The sequence below is a fragment of the Artemia sp. Qi Xiang Cuo genome, chromosome 12 (assembly GCF_049724085.1).
Source record: "Artemia sp. Qi Xiang Cuo chromosome 12, ASM4972408v1, whole genome shotgun sequence".
NCBI lineage: Eukaryota > Metazoa > Arthropoda > Branchiopoda > Anostraca > Artemiidae > Artemia > Artemia sp. Qi Xiang Cuo.
This window is the reverse complement of record NC_142805.1, coordinates 10,945,494-10,962,467: the sequence shown is the minus strand read 5'-3', so window position 1 is coordinate 10,962,467 and position 16,974 is coordinate 10,945,494. Positions and strand designations below refer to the sequence as shown.

Here is a 16,974-nt window from a genome sequence, read left to right as displayed (position 1 = left end):
TTGTTTATGTTGTAATCTTTGAGTATGCTATCTTTCAGTTTCCACTTTTCGTACTATTTTGTATACTTTTTAAGAAGTTGTTGCTTTTGTTGTTATTATTATCGTTTTGTTCCCTCTTTTCGTATTTTTGTATACTCTGTCATTGTACATTTATTGTATACGACGGGTTTTCAATATATATTGTATTATATATTATTATAGAGGGTTACCGATCAAAGGCCTCCACCTTCCCGATCACTGTGACCCAGAGTGTCCGCCGGAAGTTTCGAATAGCCTGTCTATCGCAGGGTAAACTAGGATGCTTACGATTTGGCGAAGGTTCTATCGAGTACTAAAAGTGTCCTTTTTTGGCTGATTTGGCCACTCTTGTCCCTAAAAGTTTTGGCAACCTTACTCTATTGAAGACAAGAAAGAAAAATAAGGAAATTATTATTATTGTATTTTTGAGCAGAAATGGATGGTAAGAGCAATTTATAGCTGAAGTTCTATGATTCTCTATATAAATAATGATTTGTAGTGTATAATTGTAATTTTTTGTTTCCCCAAGAAAGGTGAAAGCATAGGCCCACCTTCATTGTGATTAGGCCTAGTAATTCTAAAAGTAGTTTAGACTTAGCTTAATCCTGGTGGAAAAAATCTTATCTTAAAAAAAATAGTAAAATTATAGTTGAGCTACTTTTTGCTATCTTGGAAAGGGGTTAGGTTTGGACTTAAACTAGAATTTTACCTAATTCTATTTCTATTTTATTCACAAATTTAATCTCACTTTTGGGACAAGGTAAAGACTAATTATCCTGGGAAATAAAACAAAAATCCCTGGCTTCAAAGCCCAATATATAACTCAAAATAAATCTCCCATTAAGAGGGAGACAGGGAGAGAAATGGAAGTTGTAATACAATAGTGATAATTAAATTTGAAAGAATTTGAATAGCCTATTAACATATTTTATGCTATACAGAATAAATTCTGGTAAAATTCTACTTTGGTTACTTTTACCTATCTTGGAAAGGGGTGAAGCTAGGAAAATGAAACTTTCAGGGATAGGTCTACAGGCTAAAATATGTCCTGGGAAGGTATTTTGAAGTACTTATCTCCTCTCCTTCTCCCTCTAGAGGATCCTGAAATTTGCCTACATGACAGGTAGACCTATTGAAATTTTGACAAAACAATATTTTACCTTAATTTTCAGTTATATGATTCTTTTTCTCGGGCTTTAGTTCTGAGAATACAATTCTGTTATTTGAGTAGTATTTTAAGCCATATCAATGTTTTTTTTCAAAATTTAGGAAATGCATTTGCATATCTTTAAAACTCTATAAATCAGGATTGAGCAAAGTTGTGAAGCTGAAAACAATTTTGTTCGACTTCATTTTAAGCAGAAGATCTATATTACAAGGTTTCACTTTTATAACTGACAGATTTTTAAAGGTCATCCAAGGTCAGGACCCTCTAGAGGGAGAAGGAGTGGAGGTAGGTACTTCAAAATACCTTCCCGGGACATACTTTAGCCTGTAGATCTATCCCTGAAAGTTTCATTTTCCTAATCAAACTCCTTTCCAAGATAGCCAAAAGTAGCTAAAGTAGAATTTTACCTAAATTCTAACTATTATTAGTCAACTAGTTGGAAAATGAATTGTTTTCTGGGGCAATGTTTCTTTCCAGCTAGTTGGCAAAATTAAGTTTTGCTGGGGAAAAGTTATTAGTCAACTAGTTGGAAAAATTAAGTTTTGCCGGGAGAAATTATTAGTCAACTAGTTGGAAAAGGAAAGTTTTGCTGGGGCAACATTTATTGTCAACTAGTTGGCAAATTTAAGTGTTGCTAGGGAAAAGTTATTAGTCAACTAGTTGGCAAATTTAGATTTTTCCTATACAGATGGGCCAAATTATCCAACTAGATGACTAAAATGCTTTTAATTATAAGGAGATTGGATAGTACCATTCTATATAAGCTTATAAACTAATTTTTTCCTGTAGTCAAAGGGTGGAGTCCCCCCTAAATTGGTAGCCTATATAGAGATGGGAGTAAAGATCATTTCCCAATGTCCGCATTGAAGCCTAGCTAGTAGACAATCATTCTTGCTTATTGTTTTATTTTTTCAATGCCCAAGTGGGAAGCATTTCCAACTGGCTCAGTATTGCTGATCTCAGCTTTTCAGGTATGATGATTCTTTCTCCCTTGAGGATGAGACTGCAGTCAACTGTCAGTCTGTGTTGTATTGTCCAGTACAACAAGAGATCATTGCTGCAGAGCTTTTGGATTTTTGACCATCCAATCCTGATGTTATTTGTTAGTTGTCGGACCTGGGGGTCTTTGTAAGTTTTTTGGCAATTTCTGCTAGTTTGGTATCACTGACTGGCAGGAATCCAAAAAGCTGATAGACAAGTCATAAGGCTGAGTGTCAGGTCATAAGGTTCAATCTGCAGCTAAATCCATTGAATTCTTGCTGGCACTTATTGTAGGAGCTTAGGGACTATGTTTTCCAGGGGCTTGTGGTTGGTTGTGGCATTCACCTTTCTGCCATAGAGATAATGGCCAAAGTGCTTACACCCAAAGACATTTGCATATAACTCCTTCTCTAGTTGACAGTTTTTGTATTCAGTCTTGTTCAGGGATCTAGAGGCATAAGCAATGACATTGGCATTAAATGACAAGTATGCTCCAAGACAATGGTATGAAGGATCAATGGAATTGCATGATGGGTCAAAGAATGATAGATTTGACACTGTTGATTTTTTTTTCTCTCAGGGCTTCTTTGTGTTTTTCTCCCCAGATGAACTTCTTCTGAAGTTTCTCCTTCTTGGCCATGAAGTTCCTTGTTCTTTGAGGGGAGGTTTATTATGTACTTGGCTAAGAAGTTATGTATGCCAAGCAGGGTAGCTAGCTTTTTGTTGTTGGTTGGGCTCAATATTTTATTGATGACTCAACTTTTCAGGATCAGGTTGTAATCCACTAGTCATTGCAATCATTGATATGTCCACAGTATAGCACACTAGGGACACACAATTTACATTTTTTCTTGTAAAACCTGACATGGAGTTGTTTTGCTCTTTCTAGGAAAGCAAGGAGACACTTATTGTGCTCTTCAATTGTTGCTCCATATATTAATAGTTCATCAACATTCACCACAAAACCTTCAAGACCCTACAATGTTTTTTTAATTTTTCTTTAAAATTCATCTTGGGCTGATCTTATCCTGAAGAGCATTTCTATGAAGCAATATCTGCCATGGATAGTGTTGAACATTGTCATAAGGGAAGCTACTGGGTCTAGAATGAGTAACCAATAGCCAATCTGGCATCCATCTTGCTAAAGTACTTACCTTAAATCACAGCTTTGAGCAAAATTAAAGATTTTCATCCTTGTAATGCTCTGCTATGACTTCTATGGGTTGTTTGCTAAATTTGGGTTGAGGACTCAGCTGCTTTCTAGTTGTACAGGAACTCTTGCTGTAGCCATTCTTTGTCTAGATTTTTCTTGAATGCACCTGTTGAATCAGCAGCCGCTGTATCTTCAGAGAGTAGATTCCATAAGTTTGTTACTTGTTGGTTGAAAAAATGGCTTCTTTCTTGGACTAAGAAGTGTTTCTTGAAGATTTTTTTGGAATAACTTCTTGTCACAACATTCGGGGGGGGGGGGTGTAAAGAGATTAGGGAGAACATTTTTGGAACTAATTTTGTGGGTCATTATCATGTCACCATGTTTCCTCCAGTATGCAAGAGTAGGAAGCTTCAAGTGATGTTAACACTCTTTGTATGGCATTTGCTTGAGGCCTTTCACCATTTAATTGTTCTTTGTTGAACTCTTTCTAGAGTTTGTTTGTCCTTCTTGAAATAGGGTGACACAAGGGACATTCCAAACTCTAGGTATGGGCAAACTAGTGCCTTGTAGAGCTTCATAAACACACTTGTGCGTCTGCTAGAGATAGTTCTTTTGATCTCTCTGAGAGATTGGAGGGCAGGCAACAATACAGATTTTGCATGGGTGCTGAACTTTAGTTGACAATCAACAATGACTCCAAGATCTCTTCCTTCAGAGACTGCAAAAAAGGGGTTACCTTGGAGATGGTATTGCTGATGTGTGTTATGATTGCCAAAGTGAATTACATGGCATTTGTCAGCATTGAAGAAGAGGAGCCATGTCCCAAGAATATCAAGGTCCTTTTGAATAGATTGCCAGTCAGAGGTTGTGGCTGCTTTACCAACAACTTTTGAATCATCAACATAAAGAGTGAGGAGGTCTGTGGAGAAGATTGGGTGCATCATTTATATATAAGTTGAAGAAACTTGGCCCAAGAATGGTCCCCTGGGGAATGCTGCTTAAAATGGTTGTAAACAAGGAGAAATGAGGGACACCTTGAGAGTTGTGAACTTTACAACTTGTGTTCTTTCTGAAAGGAAACTCTGTATCCACTGGACAATAACATCATCAACAGCTGCTGCTTTTAGTTTGGTGATGAGGAATTCATGGCAAATTGTGTCAAATGCTTTTGAGAGGTTCAGGAGCACCATGTCAACAGGTAAATCATTATCCAATAATGATGTAACATACTTGTATGTGTGTATTAAATTAGTATCAACAGATCTTAAAGATCTGAAGCCGTGTTGATTGGAAGTGAGGATATTGTTAATTTCCAAGTGTTGAATTAGAGCTCTAATGACAAATCTCTCAAGCACCTTTACAACTGCAGAAGTGATGCTAATAGGATGGTAATTTTCTGCATGATCTTTGGGGTCCTTTTTGTGGATTGGTATAATATAGGACTTTTTTCAATCCAACAATAGTTCTCCATTTTTTAGGGACAGTTAGAAGAGTCTACACAAGGGAGAACTGAGAACAATTTGGCATTCCTTGAGAAGCCTTGGGTGTATTCCATCTGATCCTTAGGATTTATTAACATCAAGTTTTTCCAGGCTATTTAAGACCATATCTTTGGTAATTTTGGCTTCTGATGACATATTAAGTTTGATGGTGCTGCAGGGATAGTTGAACAAGATTGGATGGTGAAGGCAGAGGCAAACTGGGTATTCAATACATTAGCCTTATGTATTGGCAATGACTGGGTTATGCCATTATGTTTGAGGTCAGGAATGGTGTGACGGTTAGGATTTTTGGCAGAAACATGTCTCCAGAAAGATTCGGGATTTGCCTTGATATCTGTGGCAAGCTTTTCCTCATGTTGAAACTTCAATTTCTTAACTACATTGGAGGCAAGATTCCAAGCTTTTGCATACCTTATACAATTTTCCTGAGTTTTTTCCTTGTTGTACCTTTTCCAGGCTCTGGCTTTCCTGTTGATTGTTCTTTTTGTATCCTTTGTGAGGAATGGAAGTGTTTTTGGCTGTTTTCAGTAGATGACACAGGAGTGCTTTTTTTCAGTTGATAGGAGGGCTTCTTTAACATTTTTCCATGATATATTAATATCAGAAATAATTAGTTTTGACCAATTTATTGAGGCTAGTTCCTTCTGTATTGCTTGGTAGTCAATAAAAGTTTGAGGACAAACGTTAGGTTGCAGACCTATGTTCAAGGACACCACAGAGGGGATGACTGAGTGGTTGCTGTTGCCAACTGAAGGAAGAAATTTATTTCTGATAAGGGAATCTGGATCACTCAAAATTACAAGATCCAACAAGGAAGGGTTCTGGTTGCCACAATGCCTTGTCAGCTTGTCAACCGTTTGGCAAACAAAGTTGTCAGATAAGCAAGACACAAATGGTGAATCTCCATTGCTAGATACTACATGACCTAGATCATCAACCCACTCAATTAATGGGAAGTTGAAATCACCAATAATTATCAAATCAGATGATACCATAGATGCCATTTCATCAATGATAGTTTTCAGATGTATTTCACAATCATCAAGACTGGGTGCACTAGGGCTTCTATTTACACACCCAATACAGATTTCTTGATTTTCTTGAAGAGTAATATCAAGCCATAAACTTTCCACCCAGGGTACATTGAAAATTAAATGGTTAATAAGACTAACCTGGAAACCTTCCCTGATATAAATACCAACTCCTCTTCTGCAGTTTGACTGCCCCAGATTAGTGAAGCACTGAAGACCAGATATCTGCAACAAACTTTTGGTCACAGGTATTGCAGTGAGTTTTGACAGAATCTCCACTTACCCAGCAATCTCTGCTTCTTCATCTTTTAAGAGCACTTGGATATTTAGAAGCTTGTTTGTAAGAGAATCAACATTGCTAGAGATGACACTCAGGGTATTATTATTTTGAGGCTTTTGTGACCAGTCGTCCAGTGGCAGAGCTCCTGTAGCTGCAACTGTTTGACAAAGGCAAGGTAGATGTTAATTCAGAGATAGTACTGAGGAAGCTGGATTGACTCAAACTATCACATGAAAAGAAAATTTCACTAAGTTCATTTTCAGTTGATACACTAGTATTAACACTACAAAGCAAAGAGGATAACTGCAAGAATATTTACAGGAGGTGAGGGACAAACTGTTATATCTCCATTGCAGCCAGGATCAGGGCTGGCTTTGGAATTTTCCAACTGCAATTAACAGCAAAGTTTTTTGTCACAATTTGGCCTTTGAAAATGATGAGATCTTTTTCACCAGAGTTAATTTGCCTTTTTAGCATATCTGTGAGAGCCTTACATTTACCACACTTGGTCTTTGATGCATCACTGCAAAACTGAATATCTACATGGAGTTCACAAGAATTGTTAATGATTTTTCTTTTGATGTCTACACTGGGAACAGAGAAGAGGATAGGTGGTGGGCGTGTATTTATGGACTGTGAGTTTGCAGGGATGGGAAGTCTTTTCACATTTGAAATTTGAATGCCTTGGAGTTTGTAATTTTGGCTGAGGTATGACTGGATGTAGAGTTGTTTGTCTGATTGTGATGGGATACCATATGCAACTATGTTTAGAGCTCTATGTTGTCTATCCTGCTCTTCAGCAAAAAGGCACTGAACCTCATTATTGAAATGTTGGGCAAAATCATTATTTGACCAGGCAGTCTCTTGTTGCACAAGGGTTTTAATTTCAGCATGCACATCAGAAATCAAGCATTTCTCAGCAACTTGATATTCAAGAGCTGACATTAATTGATTTCGAAATCTCTTCTTTGAGTGTAGTTTCAAGGTTATTTACTGAAGACTGCACAATATCTTTGGTAATGGCTTGGGATGGGATTTTATCAATAATATCTCTCTCCATACTGTTTATTGTAGCTTTGACAATATTCTCATCACTTGGATTCTGGTTAGAACTGCTTGGAGTCATACAAGAGTGTTTGTAAATTGGACACTTTATGCAAATGTCATCCTGTTGAGAAATTTTTGTGAGCAACACATATTTGGGTTCAGGCATATCCATACAGTCAATGCATATCCACTTTCCGCATCCATCACAGAGAATTGCCAAGGAGTCATCATTTAGGTCTATTTCACATACGAAACATTCTATTGGTGGGGCTAATGCAAGCTCTTTTCAAACCCCCAGTAGGTGTCGCATTGGTATTACGAGTTGACTGTTTTGGGGGCATTATATTAGGTAAAATGGAATCTCTATGGCCTAGTGGGTGTTGGATTACTATCTAGGAAAAATCTCAAGGCAAATAGAGATTTCATCTTTTCTTGGATTTCTGATGTATTTCCACTACATACTGGGCTCCATTTAGTTTTTTAGTTGTGTCTTCCAGAATAGGTATGGGATAGAATTGGTGCATGATTGCCTTCTTTAGGTCAATGTGGTGAATGCAGATTCTCAGACTACCATCCTTCTTTTCAACAGCTAATATCATTGAATTTACCCATTCTATGGACGGGGTAACTTTTTTGATGATGCCTTCTTGTTCTGTTTCATTGAGCTCTTGTTTTAGTTTATCTCTAAGGGAAGCACAAACATTTCTGGCTGGATAAACTTTTGGGATGGCACCTTCTTTCAGGTGGAAGTAGCATTTGCTCTCAAGTTTTCTGATGCCTTCAAATACATTGTTGAATTGTTCAGTAGCTTTGTTAATATTTGTCTCTTTGGGTTTGTTCACATTCTGGACCAGTTTGACTAGATTCAGATCAATACTGAATCTGAACCCTAGAATAGGAATGGAATCTGTTTTGACTACATGGAACTGTAGCTTTGATGGTACTTAGGACTGGTAGATGCCCATGACATGACATGTCCATGATCTGACATGTTCCTCCAACTGGGACTCTTGATCCACAGTATCTTGTTAGTTTTTCGGCAGTTGGTTTGATTTTTGGTGGTGTCTTTATGGTGTCAAAATACTTAGCAGGAAGTATATTTGCTCGAGCCCCAGTGTTCAGTTCAAATTGAACTCAAGTTTGGTTATTTAGGTTGCACTTGGTGCTGGGCACAAGTGGGCTGGAGAGTATGTTCTCCCACAGAAGTAACAGTCCCTGGGCCATCTTTCAGTTTTTTTGTCTGTTATCTTGCCTAGGTAGTTGGTAGTGCTTGCTTTTTTGAGAGCCTCAATTTCTTTTTTCACCAGCAATTCCTTTCCTTCAAAAATTGCAACTGTGCCTGGGCTATTTTGTAGAGACAACACTTCTGCTTGGCAATTTGTAAAATAAGAGTATTTCATTCCACAAGCAGATGCTGTCTGAATTGTTTGTATCTAATTCCGATCACTCACCATTTTGTCAGGGTTGGCATATCCATATGGGTTTACCTGTCTCTTCAGTTCTGTTATAAAATATTCCATACTTGTTTTCTAATTTCTCTTTTGTGGAACACAAATTGGGCAAACAAGCTGTTTGCTTTTGGTGCTGCATATTCTCTGAATTTTGCAAGGTATGGTTCAGTGTTGTTCTTATCTTGATCCATGAATATAAATGTTTCAAAGATGTCATGTCCCTTGTCACCTGCCCAGATTAGGAGGTTTGCTGACATTGATTTTTCTGTTTTTCCTGAAAGAGGTCCATCAAACATTAGATTGACATGTTTCTCAAATCTCTTCCATTTGTCTTCCAGGCAAGGGGTGATCCAGTTGATGGTTGGTTGTTCATCATCCATGGCTGTCTGCCAGTCTGTGGTTACCTACAGGCCGATTAATTTTGTGAGCCTGATTGGTAATCTCACATATGACACCATGTAGTGTTTTTGAGATTGTGCTTTATCATACCCAGGCACTTGTGAATAAAACACATAAGCAAAAACAAAACAAGCAAATAAACAAAAGCAAGCAAGCAAAGCAACACCACATTTTACTACAGAGCTGAAAGTTGAAAATTTCAACAAGCAATTCTCACCTGTTTTTTCTTCTTTTTCTTGTACTATTTTTTCCTCTTATATATGATATATCACTTAAGATGGAAACAATTTTGATTGCTGGTACAATTGTTCTAAAGGAAGTTATGTCCCTTAAATGCATAAATCTGCTTTTTCTGACAGTATTCATCCTTATATCTTTTATGAATATCAAACAGTTTTGTGTCAACCGTTTTCCTAGCTATTTGACTTATCATTGAATCTTTCCAGACTACCTCTGAATTAGAAAATTACCTATGTCATTTCATTATTTAAGATTGGTAGAAAGGACCTTATTGAAAATTATTGACCTATTTATCAACAAAAAATCAGTGGTTGTAACGGTTCTGGAAAGAATAGTAAACTCTGCAGTTATTAAACACCTTAAAGCAAATAGCATCATGCACAGTTGACAGCATGGCTTTCCTTTTGGAAGATGTGTTTATATAAATCTCCTTGAATATTATGACCACATCACTAATTTTCTTGATTTTGAGGTGCCTGCTGTCATGATTCTGCTTGATTTTTCTAAAGCTTTTGACAAAGTTTGTCACATGTGATTTGAAATTAAGGTATGTGCAGTAAAGCTGGAAGAAAAATCCCTATTCGGGATCCTTGATTTTCTTCACCTATCATCTCAATGTGTTCAGTTATTTGATGACTCTGGTAAGCATATTCTTTCTTTTTCTAAGCAAGTTTTGCATAGAGTTCCTCAGGGTAGTGTTTGTGTCCTACAATATTTAGTATCTTTTTCAATGATGCTCCATCCACTATCAGCAGTAAATTAACACTCTATGATGACAACTCAAAGCTTCTTGAACCATCCTTGCCATGTGAAGGTCATGCCCTCTACAAAATAGTCTTGGACTGCTTGGGGAATGGGCTAAGGCTTGGATTTTTGAATTCAATTTTTGCAAGTGCCATATCATTCACTTTGGCAAAATAAGTATTTGTTGCTCTTATTTTCTCTTAGACCATCCAAAGATCTTGGAGTCACCATTGACAACCAGCGAAAATTCAGTACCTATGCTAAGAAGTCTGCTGTTGGTGCTAGTTGAACTATGGGTCTGATTAAACATACCCTTTCCCCTTGTTCCCCAAATAATATTAGTCTCTTGTATAAGGGTCTTATTTGTCCCAAGCTCAAAATTGGAATGTCTATGGAATGTCAAAGTTTAAAATGTTCTCCCTGCATTTTAAAAAAGGTTGTAAAAGTTTTGGAAGATGTGTAGAGGCATGCCATGAAAGTGATATCCAGCATGTGGGAACTTTCCTACAATGCAAGACAAGCTAAGCTGAGATTCCCAACACTTTTATACAGGAGAAACAAAGGTGATGCCATTCTAACCTATAAGTTAAAGAAGGCAGACACTCCCAGCACTATTTTCTATTGTCGGTCCTAATTCAAGAACTAATCCAAGACAACCATTGGCTGAAACTTTGTAAGTAGTCTACCCTTTCTAGAGTTTACATTCTATTCTTTTTCTCTAGAATTAGAGGAAACCAGGCACTTGGCATGCAGCAGGCTTGTATATATGGATTCTCTTTGTTGCTTATCTTCTAACTTCAGACAATTTTAGCCTTTTCTTGATGTCATGACATCACCACAGGTTCAATACAGCCACCCTGTGAAAAATACGAATTTTTTCTTAAAGAAGGCAGCTTTGTCACTGGGCCCTTGCACTTGACAAGTGGCAGGCTTCTATATATGGATTCTCATGGCTGCTTGTCTTCTAACTGCAGACAATTTGAGCCTTTTCTTGATGTCACCAAAGGTTTGATACAGCCACCCTGTAAAAAATGCAATTTCTTTCTTAAAGTCCTGACCTATTTAGATCGTTTTTGTGGCCAGTCGTCACTGTTTCTCACTTTCCAACCATAGATTTTAGTGTCTATTTTTGTTCATCTTTACTGCAGAAATTTTTCTTTTGTGGCCAATCATTGCTGTTTCTTGTTTTCCAATCATAGATTTCATTGTTCTTTTTTGTTCATCTTTATCTCAGAAAGTTTTTTCCACACCTTTTGCTTTAGCAGTTTAGATTCATCCATCATGTCATTTAATTTCTTAATGCGTTACAGATAACAAATACGTCTTTTCCAATTTCCAACCACAGATCACTGTTCAAATTTTTGTTTAAAATTCAATGTGATTCTCACTTTCATTAGTTCTATGCCATTTTTTCAATGTGACTCTCACTGTCATTTGTTCCATTCCATTTTTTTAGCTGTTGTGATTCTCACTTTAACCAGTATTCTAATCAAATTTATCCATGCTTCATTTTCATCAATCAACCCCTTAAACATTTAAAATGACCTTCATTAGAATTAGCTGCTTTGTAAAAGTACAATTTTTTTGTTATTGGACCTTTAACTTTTGCCTTGGCTTGTCTTCTGTCATTAAGAAAAACATAATGCCAAACCTTTGTTTTTTAACAGAAGCTGGTGCAGTATCAGGTTCTTGGCTAACGTCCTTATAAACTCTAATGTTATTATATATAGCTGTTTCATTGCTTGGAGCTTTTATAAAGTGTTGAATATCAACTTTAGCCCTGGTTTGTCTTTTGTCATTATGAAATACATATTGCCAAAACTTAGTTTTTTAACAAAGGCATGGTAAGCACTAATGGTCTTGTCCATGTCAAAATCCGAAACCCAATTATCATAACTATCATTTTCAATTTTAGCACATTTTGACTCTGCTGTTGCTTATCTTCTGACCCCATTTTTCTCTCTTCTTCATTTTGGATTTTCATTACCTCAGACAATTTGCGAATGTCCTTTGCTCTAGCTGATCTTATTGGTCTAGTCTTACATGATGGTCCAAGTTGTAGATTTGGTAAATGTTAGCTGGTGGGACAAAAACTTCTTTTTCTTCCAACAAATTATCATTTATAACTACTACTACTACTACTAACAACTCACCGCAGCAGCAAGCCGCCTGAGGCCAACACAGCTACACACGCTTCTTCTCCATCCCAATCTATTCAAAGTCTTCCTTTTTACACCCTCCTACGAAGCTCCCATTTCCTTTAAATCTTTCTTTATGATGTCCTCCCACCCCAGACGAGGACGAACTGCTTTCCGTTTAGCCCTAGACGGTTGGTCGAAAAGAACAATTTTCGGCAATCTGTTATCCTTCATCCGCACAACGTGCCCTAGCCATCTCAACATTTCTTTCATTATAGCCCTAGAGAGCTTTATTGAACCACATTTTTCGTACAGCCTATTATTCGAAATACGGTCAGTCATCCAGGTACCCAGAACAATCCTTAAGCAATTTCTCTGGAATACATCTAGTAAATCTTCATCCGCTTTTTGAAGTGGCCATGCTTCAGAGCCATATTTGACCACTGTCATCACTGTAGCTTCTAATATTCTTATCTTGATTTGTAGACTTATCTTCCTATTCTTCCAAACTTCTACTATTCTACTTTTAACATCTTCTATGCTCCCACCATCTTTACTATTTTCGTTTTTTGGGTCTTGTCTCATTTGATACTCCAGGTTTTTGAATCTCACCTATTGTGAATCAATATGAGCCTTTTCTTGATGTTATGATGTCCAAATGGACCTTAAATTAGAAGTAGGCCTAGTGAATCTTTTAAGTTTTCTTTATTGTACCTTTAACTCTTGCCTCAGCTTGTCTTTTGTCAGTATTAAAGACATTTTGCCAAACTTTTGTTTCTCTCAATTGTTCACGTGGTGGGACAAAAACTTCTTTTTTTGGAAGATTTACCTAGTCCAGGTTTTTGATTTTCAAAGGTATGGTGGGCTTGATGACCATCTTTGTTGTTGTTGTTGTTTAGTTGACGTTTGAGTGAATCAACCGCTCGTATACGTGCGATCCTCTATTAAATCTTGGGTCCTAAATGGAGCCACGTCACATTGAATCACACAAATATATGTTTGGCACAGGCCACGTCAACACTTATCTATCATGGGACTGTACTAGGACGTTGTACAGAGTGTTCTTATTTAAAACACTGACATCTTTTTGTACATCTCATTCTGCTATGGTCAAATAACATATCTAGTAAAAATATAATAATAATAAAACACTATTTCACATCTATTATAAAAAAAAAAAAAATTAAAAACACAAATATTATAGAACGTTATGCAAATTACAATTTTTTATATACTTAGTCAATAAGGATATTTGCCTTTCTATGGGCCCACTTAGGGGACTTAGCATGACCAAGGATTGCTCTCATTGTAAATGCACTGAAATACTTTAAAATTAAACTTCTAAATACATTTCTTTGTACATCATATTTCCTACATTTCATTAGGATATGTCTAACATCATCATACTCATTACAAATATCACAATACGGAGAGTCAGCTCAGCCCCACTTGTGCAAAACTGAACGGGTTTCTGCATGGCCTGTCCTCAATCTGAAAATAGAAGCAGCAACAAATCTAATATTATGTACTAGTCCATCACTCAGTGGCCTATAACAATATAGCTTTAAAATTGAGTTTATACAAATTCTTATGTGCTCAATTCTTTCCCTCTCACATAATAGATTATTGATACATGTTAGATAACCACTTTGTGTAGGTTTTACAATTACACTCTGCCAATTTAAAATACCCCACTTAACCATATTATTAGTAGATTCATTTCCAGCAATTCCAACAGGTGCCGGGACCCAAACCAAAAGCATATTATTCCCCATACATTTTAATGGTTTAACAATTTGATGAATACTATAAATCATCTCACAACAAGGGTCATCTTCATTCATCAGGTACTTGAGGGCTGATGCAGAGTCAGAACAAATTATTCATCTCTGTGCATGTCCATATGACTTTATAAAATCTAAAGCCTTATACAATGCTATCATCTCAATTGAAAAAATAGATAGGCTACTTGGTAACTTGAAACTATATGAAATTGAAATACTGGGAATCATTACTGCACAACCAGCACCCACATCTGACTTAGATCCATCAGTAAAAATTCGTATATGGTCTCTTAAATGGTCAGTCTGTCTAAACCAGTCCTGTTTTAAAGTCACATTATCCTCATTACCACGGTCAGATATAGGGAAGTATATATTATCCTCTATTTCAAAAGGTTGATTTAATACACTATCCTGATAGGCAATCTCATTTATTGGTGTTATATTTGGGTACTCATTAGAAAGTAAATTAATACATCAAAAGAAAGCAGGAATATTCCTGGTCTTCAATCTAGTATCTCTATTGTAATTTCTTAATAGTTCTATGTTAATAAGATCATCATCTAGACTAGCCTTCTTAGCAAAATACTTCACAAGTAACTTATCACGTCGTAATGTAAGGGTATTCACCCCCAATTCAATCATCATTGCAGGAACAGGGGTACTATTAAGGCAGCCTAAGGATCGCCTAAGAGCACTATGATAAGCTACATTTAACTTTTTAAAATTCTTCTTGCTAGTATCACCATATATAAAGCTGCCATAATCAAACTTAGTATCAATAACAGCCTTTATAATTTTACTAAGGCAGTTATAAGAAGCGCCTCTTTTTCCTAGGAACATTACATTTATAAGGTTTAACCTACTTTTTATATTACCAAGTAAATACTCAATATGTCTCAACCAAGTCATTTTATTGTCCAAAATTAGGCCTAGGTAACAAAAAGAATCATCCACCCTAATGACCTGATTTTTAAGATTCACCTGTGGTATTAGAGTATTATTACTTTTTGAGAACAGCATAACAACTGTTTTCTCAGGTGATAATATCATATTATTCTCTTTACACCATTGTTGTACGTTATTCAATGCTTTTGGCATCACTGACTGTAGATGATGGGGTGTTTTTCCAGTTGTAACTAGTGCAATATCTTCTGCATAAATATATGTTTTGCAGCCAAGGACAGTTGAGAGGTCCAAGTCACAGCAATAAATAATGAACAATATGGGGCTTAACAAACCTCCTTGAGGTGATCTCATGTCAGTTTTAATCTGAAAATCTGTATTATATCCTCCAGCAGATACTCTAACCTCACGACTCCTCAAAAAGCTAGAGTTTTTACCATCTTTGTTTCTTTTAATTGCTCAGGTGGTGGGACAAAAACTTCTTTTTTTTCCAATAATATATCTAGTCCTGGTTTTTGATTTTGAAAGGTATGGTAGGCATTGATGACCTTATCCATGGCAAAATCCAAAACCCAATCATCATCGCTATCAGTTTCGATTTGTTGGGTTTGTTTTACCTTGGCTTGTCTTTTGTGATTGTGAAATACATATTGCCAAGCATTTGTTTTTTTTTACGAAGGTATGGTAGGCATTGATGACCTTATCCATGTCAAAATCCCAAACCCAATCACTATTGCTATCATTTTCAATTTTGACACGTTTTGATTCCGGCTGTCCAGGTTGATTTTCATTGAATTACTCACATGCTCAGTGTTGCAAGTCTTCTTACCGTGTCAGTCTGCTTTTCATTTTAATTTTTGATTTGCTCACATGCCCAGTGTCACATCTCTTCTAACCGCATGTATCTTTGCTCTTTATTTTCATTTTTGACACTCAGCCGCTGTTCTTCTAACTGTATGTGTATTTGCTCTTCATTTGCATTTCTGACCCGCCCACATGCTTTGTGTTGTGTGTCTTCTAACCACGTGTGTCTTTGCTCTTCATTTTCATTTTTGACACGTTTTTGGATTTTGATTACTTCAGACAATTTAATAATGGCCTTTGCTTTAGCTGTCCATAAAGAATTTGTTGCAGTTGATGGTGCAAATTTTTGTTTTTTAGGCCTTCCAACAGACATTATATTGTATAAATAACTGATGTGTTAGAAACTCAACAATCCTGTTTATACTATGTGTGACATCATATAAGAAAATGCTTATATGATGTCTTAAGAAATGCTTATATGATGTACTAGCATAGTACATGAAGTCATTTGCAAAAACAAAAATTAAGGCTGTTAACGAATTTTCTGAGACTTTTAACCTATCTAGATCGTTTTTATGCAAGAATATCCTGAGATACCAATTTTCCAGAAAAAAAATAAGGAGCTGTTTTCAAGAAAAAAACATAAATATACAATTATTGCTCATTTATAAAGTCTGGAAAATTTTTACACAGAATAAATTATTCGTGTTTATATTTCAGACACATCATTTCAACTAAGATTTTGTGCTAAGCAGTTAGAGAAGATGTCAAAAAAGTCTGAAAAGGATAAAGCAGTCCAGCAGTCAAAGTGCAAAAAAGCTCTTCAGCAAGGCAATATAGAAGGTGCAAGGATTTATGCTGAAAACGCTATCAGGAAAAAGAATGAAGCGCTAAATTACCTAAGAATGTCCTCAAAGGTTGATGCTGTTCAGTCCAAAGTTCATTCAGCTGCAATGCTTAGAGGGGTTTGTATGGTTTCTTTAATCAATTGTTTGTCTTTCTTTTATGCAGCTTTTGGAGCGTGGAAATTGAAAAAAAAACTTGGTTAAGGTTTTGAGGCTTGAAACAATTTAATAATGGTTATCTCGTTCATATTATTATTAAGGTTTGAAAGCAGTATCCTGTTTATATAGTCTTTTGAACACATTTCCTGTTTTATAGATTTACAACATTTGGAAATTCAGTCCCAGAGAGAGACCTTGGGCCCAAGTAAAATACTTTGTACCTTTTATGTACAATACATTCTAGATAACGCTCTAGGTCACCAGTTAAAAATTTTGCTCATAATCATGCTGGAATGTTGCAACTTATTCAAATTCCTTTGAATTCAA

The 16,974-nt window shown here is 36.3% G+C and overlaps 1 protein-coding gene across 1 annotated transcript in view; it reads left to right on the top strand.

Moving 5' to 3' along the window:
• Positions 1–382: 382 nt before the first annotated feature.
• The window catches only part of Chmp1 (charged multivesicular body protein 1), a 36,623-nt gene continuing 20,031 nt past the window's right edge, over positions 383–16,974 (top strand). The window contains exons 1-2 of the mRNA XM_089097820.1: positions 383–460; positions 16,364–16,608. Of these exons, the coding sequence (XP_088953946.1) occupies positions 454–460; positions 16,364–16,608 (252 nt within the window). The 5' untranslated portion in view covers positions 383–453. The remainder of the gene's footprint in view (positions 461–16,363; positions 16,609–16,974) is intronic.